Genomic DNA, 23,729 nt, shown 5'->3' with positions numbered 1-23,729 from the left:
TTAGTTCTTTGAAATGGATGCAACCCTTTTGATCCTGTCTTTGAAAGCTTGTACCACTTGTTTGCTCCTCAGAGTATAAATGAAAGGATTCATTACGGGGCAACTGAAGTTGTTAGCACTGACACCACCTTATTCACAGCAACTGCTTCTTTTGCATGTGGTTTGATGTAGATGAAAATGCAGGTTCCATAAGTGATAGAAACCACAGTTAAATGGGAAGAACATGTAGAAAAAGCCTTTTTCCTTTGCTGGGCAGGAGGGAATCTGAGAATGGTCCTGATGATGTATATATAGGACATGATTATACACACCAAGGTGAACAGGAGCGTCAACACAGTCAGGACCAAGAAGAATCGCTCTAGGAACTCTGTGCCTGAGCAAGTAATCTTCAGGATGGGAGCAGCATCACAGCCAAAGTGACATTAAAGTCACAAAACTCAAGCTCAAAGCCCATGCCAAATGGTGGGATAATGATGATTAGAGCGATCATGTAACAGCCAATGAGGAACTTGATGCAGACCATGTTGTTCATGATGGTTGTGTAATGCAGGGGTTTGCAGATGGCCACATAGTGGTCATAGAACATGGCCATCAGGAGGAAAAACTCAGTCACACCCAGGACAATAAGAAAAAATAATTGAGTGGCACAAAGATTATAGGTAACTGTATTGTTCCCAGAGGCAAGCATATACAGATATCTGGGAATACAGACAGCGGTAAAAGAGACTTTAGAATGAAGAAATTCTGGAGAAAGAAATACATAGGTATTTTAAGGCAAGAATCTGTAAAGGTGAGGGTGATGATTGTCAGGTTCCCAATCACACTTAGCAGATAGGTGATGAACAAAAAGATAAAAAGCAAAACCTGTAAATCTGGGTCATCTGTCAGTCCCACCAGGATGAATGTTGTTAACACGGTGTAATTTTTCATCACTGACCTCTGACGTCTGCACCTTCTGTTGGTTAAAAATAAGGTAGAAATTGGAGATGAGTTGGGTTCAAATGGCTTAGAAATGAGAGTAGAACAAGAATGCCAGGCAAGACAGTATAATTTTATTTGATAGCATGATTGCATCAGTGATTCATGCTCCTCCAAGATTCATACAATAGTGTGGCCAAAAGCTGAATTAAACATTCTGATCATTGTACTTATAAGTCTGCAGTACAAGACTCCCAGATTAAAGCCCTCTAGAAAATGAACCTCCTTCAGATGACATCAGTCATGTAGAAAAGGAAAAATAAAGGCAAAAACATTATTTATCATAAATAATATAACCAGAGAGGCAGCACTACACATGGCTTGGGGCATGGACTCTGGAGCTTGATTTTCTGGGCTCAAATTATCATTATTTAGCACATGACTTTAGGCAAACTATTAATCTCTGGGTACCATTTTCTTCATACGGAAGAATTATTCCATGGAGAATAACTGAATTTATTGCATAGTGTTGTTAAAGGAATAAATGAGTCATATGTTTAAACTACTTAGAAAATTATCTGAAATATGATCAACACCATATATGATTATGTTATTATTATTATTATTATATACAAGACTTAGACCTCCCTGGTGGTGCAGATGGTAAAGCGTCTGCCTACAATGTGGGAGACCCAGGTTCGATCCCTGGGTCGGGAAGATCCCCTGGAGAAGGAAATGGCAACCCATTCCAGTGCTCTTGCCTGGAAAATCCCATGGATGGAAGAGCATGGTAGGCTACAGTCCATGGGGTCGCAAAGAGTCGGACATGACTGAGTGACTTCACTTTCTCTACAAGACTTCAGAATGATTGCCAATAATCCTTCTGGTCATAAATACTGTGTATCTTCTTTCAGTGGAATGTAAACAGAGTTGACTATAATGAAAGGTGGGATGTTCCTAAAGCTTTTTCTATCACTCTCTGTCTTTTCTGAATTCCACAGCCAAACATGCTCATTTATCAATTGTGAAAAAAAAAAAAAAAAAAAAAAGATCGCTTTTCTACTCTCTTTACTTTCAAAACTAGAAAAACCAAACATGGCGTCTCCTGTGCATCAACCAGGTGCCCTTTCAAGCTGACACATTGAGCTATGTCATTTCCTGCTTTCAGTTCCTTTCATGGTTTCCTTCTGAACTTGGAATTAAAGCGGAATTCTCACTTTGGCCTGAAAATTCCCACGTGACCTGGCTCCCTTATCTCTCTCCAACCTCAGTTTTTCTTCTCTTTCTCTCACTCGGCAGGTCCCACTTAGCGTGCCCTTTTTCAGTTCCTCCAGCTTCAGAGAGGAGGTCCTATGCTCTCCTAAACAAACCTGCGATCTTGGAGTTTTCAGAACATCACTGTTTACCTTATGGCACACCTTTGCTATTTGCAATTACGTGTTTTCTTTTAAACTTCTTCATCTTTATTCTCTTACCCCACTGCAAGACCCACAGGAACACAGATCATGTTTGTTTTGCTCACTATTCTCAGTGGATTGCCTTGCAACATGTCTGGCACTCAGGAAGAGTTAAATAAACATTTTTCAAATCAATAAGAAGGACCAAGCATTTTATACATGGAAATAAGTTGGCTGATTTCCCTTTAACTGAAACATCATTCATCTATTTCCATATAGTCTTACTTACCTCCCATAATGTCTCGAAGCTTATTGAAGCTATTTTTGGCATCAAGGGTAAAGAGATCACTTTTACCTGAGTCCCCTCAACTGACGTGGGTGCATGCTCGATCAGCCGCTAAGTCTTGTCAGACTCTTTGGGACCCCATGGATTGTAGCCCTCCAGGCTCCTTTGTCCATGGGATTTTTCAGGCAAGAATACTGAACTGGTTGCCATTTCCTCCTGGAAGGGATCTCCCCTACCCAGGGATTGAGCCTCTCCCGTGGCTCCTGCACTGGCAGGCGAATTCTTTATCACTGCGCCACCTGGGAAGCCCTTCTCCTCAACTGACACCAGGTGTCTTTGCCTTGGCCCAAGAGTAAATCAGACAAAAGTTTTTACATTATTATGGATTAATGTGCAGAAATGCTTTGTGGAAATGAGCCGCTACAAGACTGAATTCTGTTCCAGCCCTTGAGTCTACCCCCATTCCTAATTCTTCTCTAGAAGCTTGGTTGAGACTTCAGGAAAGGTAATTCCTGAATAGGCAGAGTTCAGTTACCTGGGTCATTTTGTAAATGGTGATGGTGAAGGACTGGGGTATTGGAATCATTCAGGTTAGGGTCATGATCTGGGTAATGAGCCAAATAGTGGATCTGCTGCCCTCTGCTTTCTTTATTTCATCACCCAAAAAGTGTAGATATTAATATCATGTGCCTCATTGAATTATGGTGAGAATTAAGTGAGATTAAACCCAAGGTTCTTAGTGTAGTTTTAGGGACATCATTAATACTAAGTAAAGGCTGAGTGTTTTTGCTCTTCTTTTCCCCTAGAAAGGAGTTGCGTGTGTGAAGTGCTTTCTCTCTTTGGTTTTGTTTATTTTTGGCCACGCAGTGTCTCCATTGCAGCCTGCAGGCTTCTCTCCGTGTGGAACACGGGCTCTGGAATCCACAGGCTCACCAGTTGGTGGCTCGCAGGCCTCTCTAGCTGTGGCATGCAGGCTTAGTTGCCCTGTGGCATGTGGGATCTTGGGCTTCTATGGTGGGTCAGTGGTAAAGAATCCACCTGCCAATGCAGGAGACCTGGGTTTGATCCCTGAATTAGGAAGATCCCCTCCTGGAGAAGAAAATGGCAACTCACTCCAGTACAATCTTCTTGCCCGGGAAACCCGATGGATAGAGGAGCCTGGCGAGTTGCAAAAGAGTCAGACGTGACTTAGCAACTAGACAACAACAACGTGTGGGCTCTTTGTTCCTTTCCTAGGGGCTGAACCTGCATTCCCTGCATTAGAAGGAAATTCTCAACCACTGGACCACCAGGGAAGTCTCCTACTTTCCCTCTTTGGTTGAGTGAAGTTTGGTACCCTTTCCATCCTTTCCTTCACTGTGATCATAGTTCTATCCTCCTTAATTTACTTCCCAGACTTCCATAAACTTTTCTATCCACTTTTATTTTGAGGACTTCTGGAATCTCACAAGTAGTGCTTTCTTGGAAAGTCTAATCATTAGTAGAGCTCTTCATATATGTAGCACACAGTATGATCTCTTCTTTCCAAGAGAGAAAGATGTACTTAGGTTTGTAATTTACTGTTTGCAGTTTGTGGCCTATTATACTGACCATATTTCTTAATCCATCCACCTCTTTTTGAGCTCACTCCCCAACTGCACATAACTTTGTTATCTTCTGGACTTGTCCTGGTACCCTGACCTTTCAAAACCTTCTGCCAAATCAGAATATCTCATTCAGACTGTGCTGCAAACCTAGCTGTCTCTTCCACACAGTTATTTATTTCCTTTTATCTCTTCGTTTATTAAAAAAAGGACTCAAACTTGATGATACCAGTCCCCTTTATATAAAATTTTTATTTATAAATTATGAACAGATTGATACAATTTTAAATGCAGCTGATACTGTCAACCATTTTGTTCAGTCCTCTAATTTTGACGTTGAGAACAAATGGTTGGAAGTATATGTATAACTGGCTCATAACTGGCAGGAAAATAAATTTGTCTCCTGAATCTTAATTATATATTTTCTCTCCTATAAAAGTGTGCAGAAAAAAGTTTTAGGAATCTGTTTTGTGATATTCAGATTTTTCTAACTCTAAAGTGTTCTCTATCTTCCAACAATTACTAGGTCACCTATTTCTGTTTATTGGTCTCTAAAATTCTCTGGAAAACTTAAGTGAATTACTTATTATGTGAAAGGTTAACCACTCAGTGAGGGTGTCTTCTTATTCAGAAAACTTGTTTCTAATAGTTTTCTTGTTGTAGAGTTAGAAAATGGTTCAATATTAAATTTTCAAAAACTTCATTAAGTTTTTAAAAAACTCAAAATACTTTGAACTATTGATTCTAGAGATATTTTGTTTTAATTGGAAAGTACATTTCTGATAATAAATTTCAATCATAGAAAAGATGCTTGTGGATAAGGAAGTCCATTTTTCTTCCTTCAAATTAACTTTCAAATTTTATTAGGCTAAAGCTCACTTTTCTTAAACTAGGTGCCAGATATAGTGTTAAACACATTACATAGTTTATCTCAACTAATGCAGCAACTCTTTGCAGTCTGCAGCATTGTAATTCACACTTTGAAGATGAGGAGTAAGTATTGTTGTTTAGTTGCTAAGTTGTGTCTGACTCTTTGCGACCTATGAACTGTAGTCTGCCAGGCTCCTCTGTCCACGGAATTTCCCAGGCAACAATAATGGAGTGGGTTACCGTTTCTTTCTCCAAGAGATCTTCCCGACCCAGGAATTGACCCTGTGTCTCTTGCATTGGCAGGTGGACTCTTTACTGGTGAGCCTTGAACAAAGCCCCTCATAAGTATTAGGGGACCTAAAATATCCATCTAGATTACCATCCATTAAGGGTATGGTAAAGTGGGGATATGCAGACAAATAATTTGATTCCAGAGATTCAGTTCTTAAACATTTAAGAATACTGCCATTGAAACTTCCTTTCACTTTACCTGTGTATAAGATTTTCATCATTGGGCAAATGGGAGGACATGGATAACTGACTTCTCCATGCTCTCATTTCCCCTGTTTTTTTGAGTAGAGAATCAATCTTTTGTATGATGCCACCTCTGCCTATTTGACCAAAGTAAATGTCAGTTAACTAATTGTACCTGTGTGTATGTGAGAGTTGGACGGTGAAGAAAGCTGAGTGCTGAAGATTGATGCTTTTGAACTGTGGTGTTGGAGAAGACTCTTGGGAGTCCCTTGGCCAGCAAGGAGATCCAACCAGTCCATCCTAAAGGAGATCAGTCCTGGGTGTTCATTGGAAGGACTGATGCTGAAGTTGAAGTTCCAATACTTTGGCCACCTCATGCGAATAGTTGACTCATTGGAAAAGACCCTGATGCTGGGAGGGATTGAGGGCAGGAAGATAAGGGGACGACAGGATGAGATGGCTGGATGGCATCATTGACTCGACGGACATGGCTTTGGGTAGACTCTGGGAGTTGGTGATGGACCGTGAGACCTGGCGTGCTGCGGTTCATGGGGTCGCAAAGAGTCGGACGCGACTGAGCGACTGAACTGAACTGAATTGTATCTGAATTAGGACAGTAGTAGGCAGACAATTGCTCTTTAGAAACTATGATTAATCACACTGTAGCTATTCAAATGTTTCCCATCTGTACTCTGTCTCCAGGGCTCCTGATTTTTCCCTTTATTTATATATTTTGGCCTCCTGATACAAACAGCTGACTCATTTGAAAAGACCCTGATGCTGGGAAAGATTGAGGGCAGGAGGAGAAGAGGACGACAGAGGATGAGATGGTTGGATGGCATCACCGACTCAATGGACCTGGGTTTGGGTGGACTCCGGGAGTTGGTGATGGACAGGGAGGCCTGGCGTGCTGTGGTTCATGTAGCATGTTGGACACGACCAAGTGACTGGACTGAACAAACTGAATTCTGGTTAACTGAGAAGATGGGAAGACTGTGGAAACTGATTGCAACTCTCTCCAGCTTGAGAAATTGAGATTTTGGCCTTTTCAAACAGGCAGACAGGTTTTCTCCTAAAATTTATAAGAACAGGATTAGTTATATCTGCTGAGTCCACCACAGATGTGGAGGGAACAACAGACTAAACAAACTCAAAGTTCCGTTGGGAGCCCAAGTTCAAAAGTCACTAATTAATCTACAGTGTATTGAACTTGAAGAAATTCTTTGAATTAGAAGTTTTCATCATGTATCAGTGGGAGGTGTGTCTTTGGAGAAAGTAAGATGCAACAACAGGTCATCTGCAATACAAAAAGAATCAGATGAAAAGTCAAAAGACTTGATTCTCTCCACATGGCCTAGAGATAGTTCAGATGAATTTAGGAGAGAAGCTGCTCAGAATTCCCTGAGGGAAGCCAGACTGATTTATTTGTGGCTTCCCTGGTGGCTCAGATGGTAAAGAATCCACCTGTCAATGCGGGAGACACAGGAGACTCTGTGTTCAATCCCTGAGTTGGGAAGATCTCCTGGAGAAAGAAATGCAACCCACTCTAGTACTCTTGCCTGGGAAATCCCATGGATGGAGGAGCCTGGTGGGCTATAGCCCCTGGGGTTGCAAAGAGTCGGATACGACTGAGCGACTAACACTTTCATAGTTGATTTACAATGCTGTGCTAGTTTCTGCTGCTGTTACTACAGCAAAGTGATTCAGTTACATACAGACATGTATCCACTCGTTTTTAGATTCTTTCCCATATAGGCCATCCCTGTGTTACACAGCAGGCCCGTATTAGTTACCTGTCTTATATCAGGTAAGGTGCGCATGTCGGTCTCAGTCTCCCAGTTTAGCCCTCCTCCTTTTTCGCCCTGGTAGCCGTAAGTTTGTTTTCTACTTCTGCGATATAAACTAGTGGTTACCAGTAAGGGGAGGGAAAGGGAAAAGAAAGATTATTATGGGATTATATGAAAACATAAAATAAATGAAAAATAAAAAAAAGAAAACGTGTGTAATTTTTGAAAATTGTAAAGCACTATAGAATTTAAATAATCTTTCATTCAATAAAAAATAAAAAGGGATGAATTTTATGGTGTGTGAATTATATATCAATAAAGCAATTATTTTTTATTTATTAAAATTCTTTTTATTGAAGTATAGTTGATTTACAATTTTATGTTAGAAGCAATTATTTTTCAAAAAATGAATGGATCTTCTAGACTGAGGAAACTGCATTGCAGAAACTCTGCTGAATGATCTCATGTGACTGAACAGAAGGCCTGAAATATTAGAAGAGGACAGTGAGAAAGAATTTGTACACTGGATGACTGAAGTCCTAGAGTGCTATCTTAAGAAGATTTGACTAAAATCTGTCCTCAAGGAGGCACTGAAGAATTTTTTTGAGGAATGTGAAAAGCTCAAATTCATTTCTGGAAGATTATTCTGGAAAAAGTAGGAAAGTGGATTTAAGAAGTAAGAATTTTGAAAGAAGGCAGAAAGACCAATTTGGAGAAATGATCAAAAAGCACAATGCTGATTCTCCATGTTAATTACCTATATGTGTCAAAAGCAGTATAATTCCAGTCATCCAGACTGAAACTCTTTAAGAAACTTATACTTTGCTTTCATCTAGTATTAATGCCAGCAAATATCACTAATTATTTCTAATTTTTATATTTGCCTGAAACATTTGGCCCAGGTGGAAAGATTAACCCAAAGAGTTTTAAAAGATGGACTCATATATTTGTTGATCCGGTTTTCTTAAAGAAATGCGCTCTGCTTACTTTTTCACTTTTCTAATCTTTTCTGAGTCTAAGGTGGGTTCTAGCCCCTTATTGGTCCTGCCAGAATAGAAAGTAGTATTGTGCTTCCGTCATATACACAGACTGTAGATCCAGACATGCATGCTCAATTGCTCAGTCGTGTCTGACTCTTGCAACCCCATGGACTGTAGCCCACCAGGCTCCTCTGTCTATGAGATTTCCCAGGCAAGAATACTGGAGTGGGTTGCCATTTCCTGCTCCAGGGGAGCTTCCCGTCCCAGGGATCAAAGCCGCATCTCTTGTGTCTCCTGCATTGGCAAGTGTGTTCTTTACCATTGCGCCATCATTAACCTTTTAGAGGTTTTTAAACATCCAAAGTAACATATTTTTCTCTCTTCAGAACAGCCACATTGGGATCAGTTGTGCTGAGAGACAATACATTCCTTGGGGATTCTGGTTCTGAAGGACTAATAAAGACCTTTTGTTGCCATCTCCAAGAACAAACTTAAGTAGATGTTTAAGAGAAGTTATCCCAGAGAGATTGGTAAGAAAGTTGCAATGAGAGCATCAAACACAGGTCATCAGGAGACTAAGGAGAAGAATGAGAGGCAGAACAATGGAGTTGGGAGGCATCCTTGCATTGAGTGGCTGGCAAGATACATCTTTATGTCTTTTTTCAAATCCATCACTTAAGTAACCATAGATTTTTCTCAGCATGGAGAAATACTTGCTATTTAACTTGAGGATTTATATTTATTTTTTAATAGATTTTATTTTTTTAAGCACTTTTTTTTTAAAGAAGATTTCAGATATACAGAAAAATGGAGAAGGTAGTGGGCTCCCCAGGTGGCCCTAGTGGTAAAGAACCTGCCTGCCAATGCAGATGTAAGAAACACGGGTTTGATCCCTGGGTTGGGAAGATCCCCTGGAGAAGGATGTGGCAACCAACTCCAGTATTCTTTCCTGGAGAATCCCGTGGAGAGAGGAGCTTGGAGGGCTACAGTCTGTAGGGTTGCAAAGAGTCAGACACGACTGAGCTCCCACAGAGTAGATAGTAAGGGTGATTCCTGTATAACATATACCCAATTTATCCTTTTAAAATCTTACATTAGGATGATGCATTTGTTACCATTGATAAACTAGTGAAAAAGTGAAAGTGAAAGTCTCAGTCGTGTCCAACTCTTTATGATTCCCCATACTGTCCATGGAATTCTCCGGGCCAGAATACTGAAGTGGGCAGCCTTTCTCTTTTTCATGTGATCTTCCCAACCCAGGGATTGAACTCAGGGATTGAACCGCATTGTAGGCGGATTCTTCATCAGCTGAGCTACAAGGGAAGCCCAAGAATACTGGAGTGGGTAGCCTATCTTTTCTCCAAGGGATCTTCCCAGCTCAGGGGTTGAACTCAGGTCTCCTGCATTGCAGGTAGATTTTTAACCAGCTGAACCACAAGGGAAGCAGTTTAGGACTATAATGAATAAAGTTACTATAATAAAAGTGATAGTCACTCAGTCGTGTCCAGCTCTTTGCGACCCCATGAACTGCAGCCTGCCAGGCTCCTCTGTCCTTGGAATTCTTCAGGCAAGAATGCTGGAGTGGGTAACCATTCCCTTCTCCAGGGGATCTTCCTAACCCAGGGATCAAACCCGGGTCTCCTACTTTGCAGGAGGATTCTTCACCAACTGAAATATCAGGGAAGCCCAATGAACTAGTACTGAAACATTATTACCAAATAAAGTCCACAGTTTATTCAGATTTCCTTAGCTTACACCTGGCACCTTTTTTTCTATTCCATGACCTCATCTAGGGCACTACGTTACATTTAGTCGTCAGATCTCCTTAGGCTCCTCTCGCCTGTGACAGTTTCTCAGACTTTCTTATATTTGAAGACTTTGGCAGCTTTCAGGATTACTGACTAGATATTTTATTGATAAGAGATGCCCCACTATTGGAAGTTGTCTGACAATATTGGGAAGAAGACCACAGAGGGAAAGTGGAATTTTTTTTTCTCACGCTGTCAAGGATACATAATATCAACATGATGTATGATGTTGATCTGGATCATCTGACTGATGTAGTGTTTGTCAGTTTCTCCTCTATAAGAGGAGTATCTATATAAATTATTTGGGATCCTTCTGCACAACATTTCTCCCTCCTTTGTTAATTTATTCCATCATTTATTTGTATCAGTATGGACTCTTGGTGTTTTAGAAATTTTCAGTGGAAAAAGAAGAAAGGCCTTGGAGGATAGAGCCCTGTCTTTCCTGAATGTTGTTGAAGTACAGAATAAGCCTGCACTCACGCTATGGCCATTGTCGTGCAAAGAACAATTGAAAATATGGTCAAAATAAAAAGCACGTTTGAGCAAAGAGGTGATGGTTAATAAACATAAATAATATTGTGAAAGCACAAAATTTTATTTTCACAAGTGCAGAACTGCCAAGACTGTTGTTACCATTTAATAGAAAGAATTTTTATCATTTGGACCAAGGTCCTTGTGTAACTGTTACCTGTTTTACCACTTCTATCTTCTGTAAATCTATCATTTTTTTCACACTATACCTGGATTTTATCTTCAGTAGTCTAGGCTGAGAAACAAAACACTCCTTAGAATGTCAGGAACTTTTTGATGTTTTGATCAACCATCCTAATTTCTAACTTTCTCCTTAAATCAAGGGATGATAAAAGTTTGGATACTGGAGAACTTAATAAACTAAGACTTGCTTATCTTATTCCTAAATTCGGGGCTTCTTCTTCTTTTGTCTGTGTCTAAGCACCATTGATGGTAATGTCAGTAGAAGTCTCCAGCATTTGGAAGTCTTTTTCTTTCTCTTCTGTAATCATATATTTCAGGATGTAGTATAGCCAAATAATTTTCAGAAAGGCCAGCAGAAATATTTTTGTGTATAAACTGATTTAAAAGAAAGGATATAATTATATTTACTGATTTTGAACTTGCTCTATTAAAACCGTCTACTCGTTCCTGAAAAATAAACATTTTCAAATGATAAAGAGAGCTTTACTATTTTAAGGATCATTTTTAAAGCTTTGGTAAAGAATCTTTAATGACTAACGACTCTTGTACAATTGAACACTAGATACTGGAAGTATCTTCCCAATGAGTCTTAGATACCATAGTCTTCCCAATGAGTGAGAAATGCTCTATGGGCATTTATATTCTGTGTCATGAGATGGCCATATGATCAGAAATATAATTTTATTTATTTAAATTTCTTTTTTATGACATGGGTTATTTTGGGGAATCTGGTGTCTGGAACATGTGTTAATTGAAGAAACCTTGAAATAAGCTTGAAGGAAAGAAGGAAAAGCTTTATTTTGGCTTTTGTATTATAACAGAAAAATCTTCCTGGGGTTGAATCAGCTTGATGAATCTACAGAATATAAAGAAACCATTTATTTGGCAAATTCACAATTGTTACTTCTGGGTTATCAAGATTTAAATTTAATTTACCTTGGTCTCAAAAACTCTAAGAGTCTCTTACTTCTTTGTGAGAAATATAACTCGTTTTACTGTGTCTTTAAAGGCCTCTTTCACGTGTTTGTTCCGAAGTGTGTAGATGAACGGATTCAGCGAAGGGGCAACGGAGGTTGTGAGCACAGACACCACTTTGTTGACGGCCACTCCTTCCTTGGCTGAAGGCTTGATGTAAATGAAGATGCAGCTGCCATAGGCGATGGAAACCACAATCATGTGGGAAGAACAGGTGGAAAAAGCCTTTTTCCTTTGTTGGGCAGAAGGGAATCTTAGAATGGTCTTGATGATGTATGTATAGGAGAGGACCACACACAGTAAGGTAAAAATGAGTGTTAGCACAGCAAAACTCAAAGCAATTCTCTCTATTAACACGGTGTCTGAGCAAGTTATCTGTAAAATAGGAGATGTGTCACAGCCAAAATGATCAATCACATTCGAGTCACAGAATTCCAGCTGGAGGCCCATGCCAAGAGGCGGGAGGATGATCAACAGGCCAGCCAACCAACAGCAGAGAACGAGGGCAGTGCAGACTCTGTTGTTCATGAGAGTGGTGTAGTGCAGGGGTTTACAGATGGCCATGTAGCGGTCGTAAGACATGGCTGCAAGGAGGAAAAATTCAGTTGCTGCGAAGAGGACAATAAAAAATAATTGGGTGGCACAAGCATTGTAGGTAACAGTATTATCTCCAGTTGCCATAGAATACAGGAACCTGGGAATACAGACCGTGGTGAATGAGACTTCTAAGAAAGAGAAGTTTCGGAGGAAATAATACATGGGCGTTTTAAGATGGGAATCCAAAAGTGTGAGGGTGATAATGACGAGGTTCCCAGCCACACTCAACATGTAGGTGAGAAGCAAAAATACAAAAAGCAGAACTTGTAGTTTTGGGTCGTCTGTCAGTCCCAGGAGGATGAATGTTGTTACTGCTGTATGATTTCTCATCACTGCCTCCTGCCAAGGCAAGAGTGAATCCACCTGAAGAAACAAACGTCCTAAGAACCTAGTACAGGAACCTGAACGAAATATCCCAGCAAGCCAGCTCACATGCACTTTTTTTCTTTTACTTAATAATCAGTTTGTTACCAGTGACTTTGACATCCTACTGAGACATTTTAAGAAATACCTATCATGAATCTTACACCTCTAATTCTGCAAATAGAAAGTTTATTTAGGACTTCCCTGGTGGTCCAGTGGTTCAGACTCTACATGCAGGGGTCCTGGGTCTGATCCCTGGTTAGGGATGCCAGCATCCCACATGCCACAGTGAAGAGCCCAGATGCTGCAACTAAGACCAGGGCAGCCAGATAAATTAATAAACAAACAAATAAACATTAGAAAAAGAAAGTATATTTAAAAAGATGTCAAGGTAAAAAGCCATAAATCTGACATGCAACTTCTTAACAATATTGCCTTGTGGCCTAGATTTTATTTGCCCTCATGCTGGAGGAAGTGATGTCATTTTTGAAGTTTTTTTTTGCCCATCCTCTTCTTTCTTTGCTTTTTCACCCTATACCAAAATGTTCCATTTTCAAAACCAAGAAAAATCTATTAGTACATTTTTGGTGTGTTTCTTAAATCAAAACATGTCTTTAGGGCAATTTTGTGTTCACAGCAAAATTGAGGGGATGGTACAGAGATGTCCCATATACTTCTTGTCTCCACATATTCATAGCTTCCCCCACTCCATTAACAACAACCCCCACCAGAGCTGTACATTTGTTATAACTGATGAACTTGACACGTCACAATCACTCAGAGTCTGTTAGTTTACTTTATGGTTCATTCTTGGTGTTCAATATCTATGGGCTTGGGCAAATATTTAATTAGTATTTATGTTGATCATCTTATTTGTTATGCCAAATTTTAACAGCAACACATTCATTTAAAAGTGCTAGTCCTTATTCCATCATTCTTTTGAAGGAACAACTCAAAGAACATACATCTGAGTTGGTGGGTAAGTAGTCTTAACTATATGAGAATGCTCCATAAGATTTGCTGGCATTTAGGATTTGGGATTTTTAACTCAATTTTTTTCCAGTTTTATTAAGATATACTTGGAGAAGGAAATGGCATCCCACTCCAGTATTCTTGCTTGGATAATCCCAAGGACAGAGGAGCCTGGCAGGCTACAGTCCATAGGGTTGCAAGAGTTGGAAATGACTTAGTGTTATCTTTCTTTCTTTCTTTATGTATAATAAACTGCAATCATTAAAAGATTTGCAGTTCAGTGAATTTGGAAAAAATGTATATATCTGTGAAACCACCACCACAACCAAGATACCTCAAGATGCAATGCAAGATACATTGCATTTCCATCATCAAAAATCTCCCTCATTTCCCTTTGCAGTTCAATCCATTCCTTTACTCTGGGCCCCCAAAATAATCATTAATTTGCTTTTTGTCAGTATAAATTAGTTTTCAATAATTTTGTATAAATGGAAACATCTTTTAAATCTGGTTTTTACTCAGGATGTTTTTAAGAAGCATCTATATGTTTGGCATATATGTTCCCTTTTAATCCACTCAGTCATGGCGGACTTTTGGGTTATTTGCAGTTTGGAACTATAATGAATAAAGTTACTATAATAAAAGTGATAGTCACTCAGTCGTGTCCAGCTCTTTACGACCCCATGAATTGCAACCCACCAGGCTCCTCTGTCCCTGGGATTCTTCAGGCAAGAATGCTAGAATGGGTAACCATTCCCTTCTCCAGGGTATCTTCCCAACCCAGGGATCAAACCTGGGTCTCCTACTTTGCAGCCGGGTTCTTTATCAACTGAGCTATCAGGGAAGCCCAATGAACTAGTACTGATACATTATTATTAAATAAAGTCCACAGTTTATTCAGATAATCTACACTTACTCATACAAAGAAATACTTAATAAGCATCTATTACTTAAAGAGCATAATATCAGAGACTGGCGATCCAATCATTAACTGGATCTCTTCCCTCTAGGAGTCTTCAGGCTACCAGTGGGAGATAACATTTCACTGCAGTGCATACTCAGTGATGTGGGAACACGGATAAAAGTGAAAATGCTCTTTAGATTTGGGATGATAACTGCTCCAAGTTTGTTCCTTAGCACTGTTATACTATGTAACTATTCATATTTTTCTAAGCTCATTCAGTTTCTTTAGGTTCTTTTCTTTCTACTAAAATTGTCAGCATTATTACTTACCTAAGGTGAGTTATCGAGGCACACTGCTCGGGGTTCACAGACATGCTTTTGAAACAGAAATCCCTCCCTTAACTCATGGGGAAAATGGTTAACTGGAAAGATAGTATGTTGTTATTCTGAAGGAACATGAAGTTAGAATTTTCCTGCCATCATCACAACATACTAGAAATGAGTGTTGATTACCTTTTGCATAATTATGATGAACTAAAAACCCACATTTAAAAATTGACTGAACTAACCCTTTGCTTACAGTTAGGGAATATGGAAAAAAAGACTTTCATGACGAATTAAACACTGACAATTTGCTGACAATTTTTACCAGCAGTAGCCTTTGAGGAAACCTCAGTCTGAGGAGCACTGAGTTGGTGAGGAGCTTTTGTTCACTTCTCTTCCTAATCTCACATTTCACCTGCCTCAACTCCCAGGCTCACTCTCCATCCAGACCTGCATGGATGGGCGCGCACACGCACACACACACACACACACACACACACACACACACACACACACACATCCTCTCACAGGCAAGTCTGACAATCAGCAGAACTCTCCCAGATTTTCACGGCTCCTGATGCAAAGGTCCCTGCCACAGTCTCCTTTTCCCTTGCCAACTCTAAAATGACATCTGATCCTAAACTTCCCAGTTCTTCTGTTAGTTCAAAGGGAAAAGAGATGGTGCAGAGGAAAGGAAGACTTCTCTTGAGTCTTGTTCGGGCATATAAGATCTTCCTGGGCGGGGAGGCAATCTTCTCCACAAATTCTGTAATAGGAACATTTCTTTTATTTAGTATGCTACCAGTGCACAGGGGACGTTTGAGTGAACCACAAAATAGTCCTTGGTGACCTAGTTTCCAAAGTACTAATGAATTGGTGGAAGCTTCATCGACAGTGCAAAAACACACGTGACAACGGAGACAGTGTCCTCAGAGACACTGAGGGTGGTCTGATGTCATCTGAGTTCTGTTTTGAGTTCTTTGCTGAATCTTAAGATTATTCCTAGAATTTGAAAATTGATTTGACACTTTATATATATATTACTCTTTTACATAGATCTCAGATAAAGTAAAATGAAAAAAACATTCTTACCCTCTTTTTACAGATGAGGAAATTAAGGAAAATAGAAATGAATAATCATAATGCCCTATAGTGGTGGTGCAAGTTTAGAACAAAAGTTTATCTGAGTACAAAGATCCTGCTTCTTCCTCCATGCTACCCTAGTTGCTTGTTCTGATATTGAAGACTCACTAGGATTTAAATGTCAAACTGGATATTCTAGGGCTACTTGACCTGTATTTTCATTTTTTTATTCTTCTACTCATGATTTTTCCAGTAGGCATGAAACGATCTTTGGTATTTGAAGCAATGGAGAGTTTTTCATTCCAACTATTGGACAAACAATTGCCTCTTTCCAGGATATGTTTTTTTGTTTTGCTTTGGCTTAGTACTGTCCAGATACTGGGAAATATTGAGGGCAGGAGGAGAATGGGGCAACAGAGAATGAGATGGTTGGGTGGTATCACTGACCCAATGGGTATGAGTTTGAGCAAACTCCCAGGAGATAGTGAAGGACAGGAAAGCCTGGTGTGCTACAGTCCGTAGGGTTGCAAAGAGTTGGACATGACTGAACAATGAACAACACATTGCTGTCCAGTGACCTTGAACAAAGTTTTCTGTTTGACTATCTCTGCTGCCATTTCTGGATGTTTTCATTCTTGATGCTCATGTCAGATGATGCAGCAGAGGAGGGCACTTTGTGCCTTTCCTGGGGCAGGTATTTCCTCTCCTTAGGCCACTCACTACTGCCCTATGGAGTTTTCTCACACTGAATAGACATGACACTTCATACTTCTCCCATTATTGGGAGAGAGTGAGTGAAAATGTTCCTTGGCAGAGGAATGAGCTGGGGAGAAAGAAGATCTCTCTCTCTGTATTTATAGCACATTTTTGAAAAACATCCTGAGGGACTATGGCAGAGATGGTCTTCGTGATGGATTGTCCCAGTGATCGTTAGACACTGCCCATTTTTGTCTCTTGTTACTCTTTTGGCTTACAGTCTCTTTTTGTCTGATATGAGTTTGGCTGACAGCTTTCTTTCTGCTGTCATTTGCCTGGACTATTCGTTCTCCATCCCTTCACGCTGAGCCTCGTGTTTGTTTTTAAAGCTGAACTGTGTCTCTTGGAGGCAGCATGCAGTTGGGTCTTGTTTTTTAATCCACCCAGTCACTCTGTTGAATTCAATCCATTTACATTTACGGTGATCATTGATAGATGAGCACTTAGTGCAGCCATTTCGTCTTTTATTTTCTGGTTGCTCTATGTCTGCATTTATTTCTTTTCCCTTGTGTTTCTGTCTGCCATTTTTTTTTTTCTGTCTGCCATTTTGGCTTGGTAGTTTTTCTATGATGTTTTCCTCTCTTTTTATGTTTTGCATCTCTGCTCTAGATTTATGTTTTATTGTTACTATGCAGTTTGTGTAAAGTGTCCCAGAGATAAAATAGCTCATTTCTCTATTGACAGTATCTTATCATTATTTACCTATATGGGTTCCATCCTTTCTTCTTCCCTTTTTGTGTTTTGATGTCTTAAATTATCCCTTTTTATATGGTGAGTTTGTTACCAAATTGAAGAAGCTATAGCTATTTTTTCTAATTTCCCTTATGCTATAACAAAGTGGTTAAAAATCTATTCTGATAAAGCTTCAATTTTCTGATCCTGTCTTTCTATTTGTCACCTTACTAAAAGTTTAATGTGCTTTTGCCTTTTTGTTTCTGGTAGAAGAGTTCTTTTTATCATTTCTTATAAGGCAGGTCTGGGCTTCCCAGGTGGCGCTAGAGGTACAGAACCCGTCTGCCAGTGCAGGAGACATAAGAGTCGTGGGTTCCATCCCTGGGTCTGGAAGACCCCTTGGAGAAGGGCATGGCGAACCACCCCAGTGTTCTTTCCTGGAGAATCCCGTGGACAGGGGAGCCTGGTGAGTTACAGTCCATAGTGTTGCACAGAGTCAGACATGACTGAAGTGACTTAGCAGGCATGCATAAGGCAGGTCTAGTGTTGATGAATCTCCCCAGCTTTTATTTGTCTAGGAAAGTCTTTATTTTTCCTTCATATCTGAATGATAACTTAGCTGGATAGAATATTCTTGGGTTACATTGTGGATGTTTTACTGGTTGTAGATTGAAGGGGAGAGACAAAGTCATTTTTCACTTCACTATGTTGCTGATGTCACCTGCTCATTTCTTCAAAAACTTTTTCAGTCCTTTCTATTTTTAAAAGGAGACTAACTATACAACATATCAGGCCTCTTGAATTTATCTCACAGTTTCTTGATGCTCTGTTAATTTTCTTTAAGGATCTATTTCTTTGCATGTTTTATGTAGAGAATTTTATTGCTGCTTCTTCCACTTAACAAAAATTTTCTTCTGTAATATTTAATTGATATTAAAACTACTCAATGCTTATTTTTCTCAGATGGTACAGTTTTCATTCATCTCTGTAAGTTTGATTTGAATATTTTAAATAATTTAAATATTTTTTCCGTTTATTTTTATTAGTTGGAGGCTAATTACAATATTGTAGAATTTTAATATTTTTACTTAAAATATTCCTTTTTTCTCTAGTCGTCAACCTACTGGGTATAGTTATATTGCTATTTTAGCTATATTCTATTTTAATTATATTATCTGTGCCATTTTGGGGGTCTATTTTTATTCATTGTTCTCATTATATGCTGTATTTCTTCACATGTCTGGGAATTTTGATTAAGTCAGACATTATAAATTTTACCTTCTGGAAGGCTGGATGTATCTGTATCTTTATGAAGATTCTTTGAGTTTATTCTGGTAATATTTAAATCATTTAGAAACAGTTTTATCCTTTCAAGTTCTGGCCTCTCAAATGTTTGGACAGGACTCTATTTGGCCCAAATGTGCAAATTAAATGTGCATTAATTTTTTTAAACTCCATCCTTCTAGAGAAGGGGGACAAAAAGAAGCAAATGTAGAAAAATATGGGAAACCTATTGAAAATGTGTTCATTTCCCCAGTACCCATTGACTCCCTACACTGGATGAAGTTGAAATTCCAGAACTTCTTCTTTATGTTGTTGAGGATGCATCCAAAGGCTTAGGGAGATTGGAATACTGAAGTAGATTTATTATGTAAGACTTGCTTGCCTACTGTCTAAGAATAGCCCTGGAAGTTCTAGGGTACATTCCATTCATCAGTCTCTGCGAAATGCATTGTTGATGAGGAGATTTGGCTTCCTGAAGTGCTCTGTAGTGAATAGTCTTTGAAGGCAAGGGATGACAATGGGAAATATCGCTATCAAAAAGAGCTCCCTGAATTCGATGGAATGATGGAAACCTGTAGTGTAGGCATCAGGTGGCATCACTTAAACCTAACAGATAAAATAAGTGTCATTATCATAGTGGCCAGAAGAGTGGAAATGTTTGATCTGAAGAGATCTTTGGTGTTGTTTAGATGACCATACTGTCTGTAGGACTAAAATAGGTGGTCACCCACAATGGGGAAAGAATAGACTCTCCAATAAATGATGGGATAAACTATATATCCACATGCAAAAGAATGAAACGAGACCCTTATCTTACACCATAAACAAAAATCAAATCAAAATTAACTTAAGACTTATATATTAAGACCTGAAGGTGTAAAACTCTTAGAATAAAGTATAGGGGGGAAGCTCCCTGATATTGGGAATGATTTTTTTGAATATGACACCAAAAGCTCAAGCAACAAAAGCAAAATTAAGTGAGACACTGAATCAAGCTAAAAAGCTTCTGTACTGAAAAGGAAAGAATAAACAAAGTGAAAACACAACCTGTAGAATGGGAGAAAATGTTTGCAAGCCATATATCTGAAAAGGGGCTATTATCCTAAATATTCAAGGATCTTGTACAACTGAATAGTAAAGATATCTCAACAACTTAAGCAAAAAATGGGCAGAGAACTTGAATACACATTTTTCCTAAGAAGATATAAAATAGCCAACAGGTACATGAAAAGGTGCTTAATATCACTAATTATCAGGGAAATGCAAATCAAAACTTCAGTGAACAATCACCTTACACCTGTTAGAATGGCTATAATAACAATAGCAATAATAATAAAAAGATAAGTTGTGGTAAGTATGTGGAAAAAGGGAATCTTGGCACTCTGTTTAGTACTATAATATATATATTAAATATACAAATAGATTTATAATATATAATAGAAGTATATTATGATCCAGTAGTCCCTCTTCTGGTTAGGTAATTGAAGGAAATGGAATTACATATATCATTGAGATATTTGCACTCCCAAGTTTATTGTGGCATTATTTAAAATAGCCCAAAACATATAAACAACCTAAGTATCCATAGATGGTCTATGAATGGATAAAGAAGAGGTGGTATATATAGAAAGGAATATCATTCAGTCATAAAAAGAAGGAAATTCTGCCATTTTGACAACATGGATGGACCTTGAGGGCATTATGCTAAGTAAAATAAGTGAAACAGAGGAAGGAAGACAAATACTGTATGATATCACCTGTGTGTGGAATCTAAAAAGATCAAATGCATAGGAACAGAGAACAGATTAGTGGTTGACCAAGGCTGAGGGACATGCATAAAGGGTGTCAAGGGTACAAAATTCTGGTCATAAGATAAGTACGTCCTGAGGACATAATGTACAGTATGGTGACTCAAGTTAAAAATACTGTGTAGTTTATGTAAAAGTTGCCAAGAAACAAGATATTAAAGTGTTCTCATCACAAGTACAGAAACTGTAATTATGTGAGGTGGTAGATGTTATATAAACTTATTGCGGTAACCATTTCTCAATATAAACATATATGAAATCATAATGGTGTATAACTTAAGCTAAAGCAATGCTATTTGCCAATTATATCCAAGTGAAACTGGAAAAAACAAAACAAAAGGCTGTAATGTCAAAAGTAAAAAAATTAAAACATCAAAACAGTTTAGCAGCAAGTATAATGAAATAGTTCCATTTTAGTCTGTAGCAAGGTGGGGTGCATTATAAGAAACAAGATTAGTAAGGTGACATCTGCCTATTCTTTTATTTATCTACTTTTCGCTGGGCTGGGTCTTTGCTGCTGTGCAGGCTTTTCGCTAACAAGTGGGGCCCTTCCTCTGGTGCACAGGCTTCCCAGTGCCTTGGCTTCCTCTGTTGCAGAGCACGGCCGGAGGGCACAGGCTTCCGTGGCTGCGCTTTGTGGGCTCAGCAGCTGTGGCTCCTGGGCCCTAGAGCGCAGGCTCAGTAGCTGTGGCTCACAGGCTGAGTTGCTCCGCGACATGTGGGTTCGTCCCAGACCAGGGATCTAACCTGTCTCTCCTGTGTTGGCAGGCAGATTCTTCACCACTTGAGCCACCAGGGAAGGCCAACTTATTCTTTTTGATAGTGGATGCTAGATCAGGAAGGAATCCTAAGATAAATAATTTTGCCCCCCAAAAGCTGTAAAACTAGAAGAATGAGTAGAAAAAAATCCATCTCATATTTTTGTTACCGTCTTTCTTCGTTCAGCTATCAGAATGGTGAGGGGTTGTACAGATTCTGGAAATCTATATTCATTCCTACTTATGAAAGTAAGCCATAAGGAATGAAGGCCTATTTGAATTAAGGCCATAACACTTTTTTCAGCCCACGGTTCTCAGAGAAATAGAGGAGAAATTTCAGTGATTAATCAGACTGTACCTTTAGTTCTGCTCTGTAGATCTGAATTAGAACACATGGTAAAAGATGAAATACTTATGTATATATATTTTTAATTTATAAAATATTTTTAGTCACCTAATTTTTGGAAAGAAATGCCATTTTTTTAATGGAGTCCCTGAAGGCTTGTTTGACTTGCTTATTCCGCAGAGTATAAATGAAAGGGTTCATCAAAGGAATAATGGAAGTGTTGAGCAGGGACACCACCTTATTAATGGCCACACCTTCCTTTGCTGGTTTGATATAGATAAAGATGCAACTCCCATAAGTGATGGAAACTACAATCATATGGGAAGAACAAGTAGAGAAAGCCTTTTTTCTTTGCTGAGCCGAAGGGAGTCTTAAAATAGTCTTGATGATGTACGTGTAAGACACACTTATACAGACGAGTGTGAGTATGAGGGTCAGCACTGCCATGATTAAAACAAGTTGCTCTATAAATTGAGTGTCTGAGCACACTATCTTTAGAAGAGGAGATGCATCACAGCCAAAATGGTCAATGAGATTGGAGTCACAGAAATCTAGCTGAACTCCCAGGCTAAGTGGTGGGAGTATGACAATTAACCCAATTAGCCAAGAGCAAAGGACCAGAATGGTGCAGACCTTTTCACTCATGATGGTGGTGTAGTGCAGGGGCTTGCAGATGGCCACGTAGCGGTCATAGGACATGGCAGTTAGGAGAAAAAATTCTGTTGCCCCGATGAGGATGACAAAAAACAACTGGATGGCACAAGCACTATAGGTCACTGTTTTGTCTCCTGTTGTCATGCTGTACAGAAATCGAGGAACACAGCCAGTGGTGAAGATTATTTCTAAGATGGAGAAGTTCCGCAGGAAGAAGTACATGGGTGTTTTAAGGTGAGAGCTCACCAGAGTGAGGAGGATAATGACTAGATTTCCAGCAACAGTGGACGTGTAGGTGAGAAACAGAAACACTGAAAGAAAAACCTGTAGTCTTGGGTCGTCTGTTAATCCTAGTAGGATGAATGTTGTTATTGAAGAATGATTTTTCATCACTATCTTCAGATACATAAGAAGGCTGTATTAATAGACTATAAGTGTTTAACCTGAGGAATAGAATATAAAAATAAATTTCAACAAGTTATGTAGAATAAAGTAGTGAAACAGGCAGCAGATGCACATTTTAGACCCAGAGGGATGGGATGGGGAGGGAGGCGGGAGGGGGGATGGGATGGGGAACACATGTAAATCCATGACTGATTCATGTTAATGTATGGCAAAAACCACTACAATACTGTAAAGTAATTAGCTTTCAACTAATAAAAATAAATGAAAAAAAAATCTAAAAGAACTAAAAAAAAAATAAAGCTTTTACTTGATCATCAATAATCATGACATAGAAAAAGTGATTGAATCATACTTCATTTCCCTGGACTCTACATTAAATTCGTCTTCAGAATGTTCATGAAAAGCATTCATCTGAAATTTTATTTCCATTCTAGTTACCGGATCAATTTTAATGCCTACGTCATAGTCCTCTGAAGTTTTGGCAGCCACAGTGGTATCCCTAATCCTCAGTGTAGAATAGGAGACTCATAAATGTTGAGTAATAGAAACAGATGTATAAAAATTTTATTTTCCTAATTGTTAGTACAACATGTCAACAAGTCATTCTTTTACCTTACGGTAATAAAAAAGCCACCAGTGCCTTAATTGTACTATGTTTCATACTTTGCAAAAATTATCCTTTTCAAATAATTTCTTAATCTTGACTTTACAAGACCTAGGAACAGTCTTGATGCTGAGGCTGAAGCTCCAATACTTTGGCCACCTGATGCAAAGAACTTACTCATTGGAAAAGACCCTGATGCTGGGAAAGATTGAAGGCAGGAGGAGAAGGGGATGACAGAAGTTGGATGGCATCAGTGACTTGATGAACATGTGTTTGAGCAATCTCCCGGAGTTGGTGATGGACAGGAAAGCCTGGCATGCTGCAGTCCATGGGATCGCAAAGAGTCAGACACGACTGAGCTACTGGACTGACTGAACTGAGGAACAGTATAAGAGAGTTACCATGAAA

At 39.1% G+C, this 23,729-nt stretch overlaps 2 protein-coding genes and 1 pseudogene across 2 annotated transcripts; all 3 read right to left on the bottom strand.

Annotated features, from left to right (window-relative positions):
- On the bottom strand, positions 1-930 carry LOC122427048 (annotated as a pseudogene).
- A 10,850-nt stretch (positions 931-11,780) lies between these two features.
- On the bottom strand, positions 11,781-12,719 carry LOC122427398 (olfactory receptor 6C2-like). The gene has a single exon (XM_043446840.1). It carries the CDS (start codon positions 12,717-12,719, stop codon positions 11,781-11,783), a length of 939 nt encoding a protein of 312 aa, XP_043302775.1.
- An 8,870-nt stretch (positions 12,720-21,589) lies between these two features.
- LOC122427442 (olfactory receptor 6C2-like) lies at positions 21,590-22,720 on the bottom strand. The gene has a single exon (XM_043446916.1). It carries the CDS (start codon positions 22,718-22,720, stop codon positions 21,767-21,769), a length of 954 nt encoding a protein of 317 aa, XP_043302851.1. The 3' UTR covers positions 21,590-21,766.
- Between the last annotated feature and the right edge of the window lie 1,009 nt (positions 22,721-23,729).

Source organism: Cervus canadensis, chromosome 25, assembly GCF_019320065.1.
Source record: "Cervus canadensis isolate Bull #8, Minnesota chromosome 25, ASM1932006v1, whole genome shotgun sequence".
Classification (NCBI taxonomy): Eukaryota; Metazoa; Chordata; class Mammalia; order Artiodactyla; family Cervidae; genus Cervus; species Cervus canadensis.
Note: the sequence above shows the minus strand (reverse complement) of the source record. Positions and strands in the feature narration are given on the sequence as shown.

Excerpts from the sequence above, each read along its gene's own strand:
- LOC122427398 (XM_043446840.1), bottom strand. The coding sequence starts at position 12,719 with ATGAGAAATCATACAGCAGTAACAACATTCATCCTCCTGGGACTGACA.
- LOC122427442 (XM_043446916.1), bottom strand. The coding sequence starts at position 22,720 with ATGTATCTGAAGATAGTGATGAAAAATCATTCTTCAATAACAACATTC.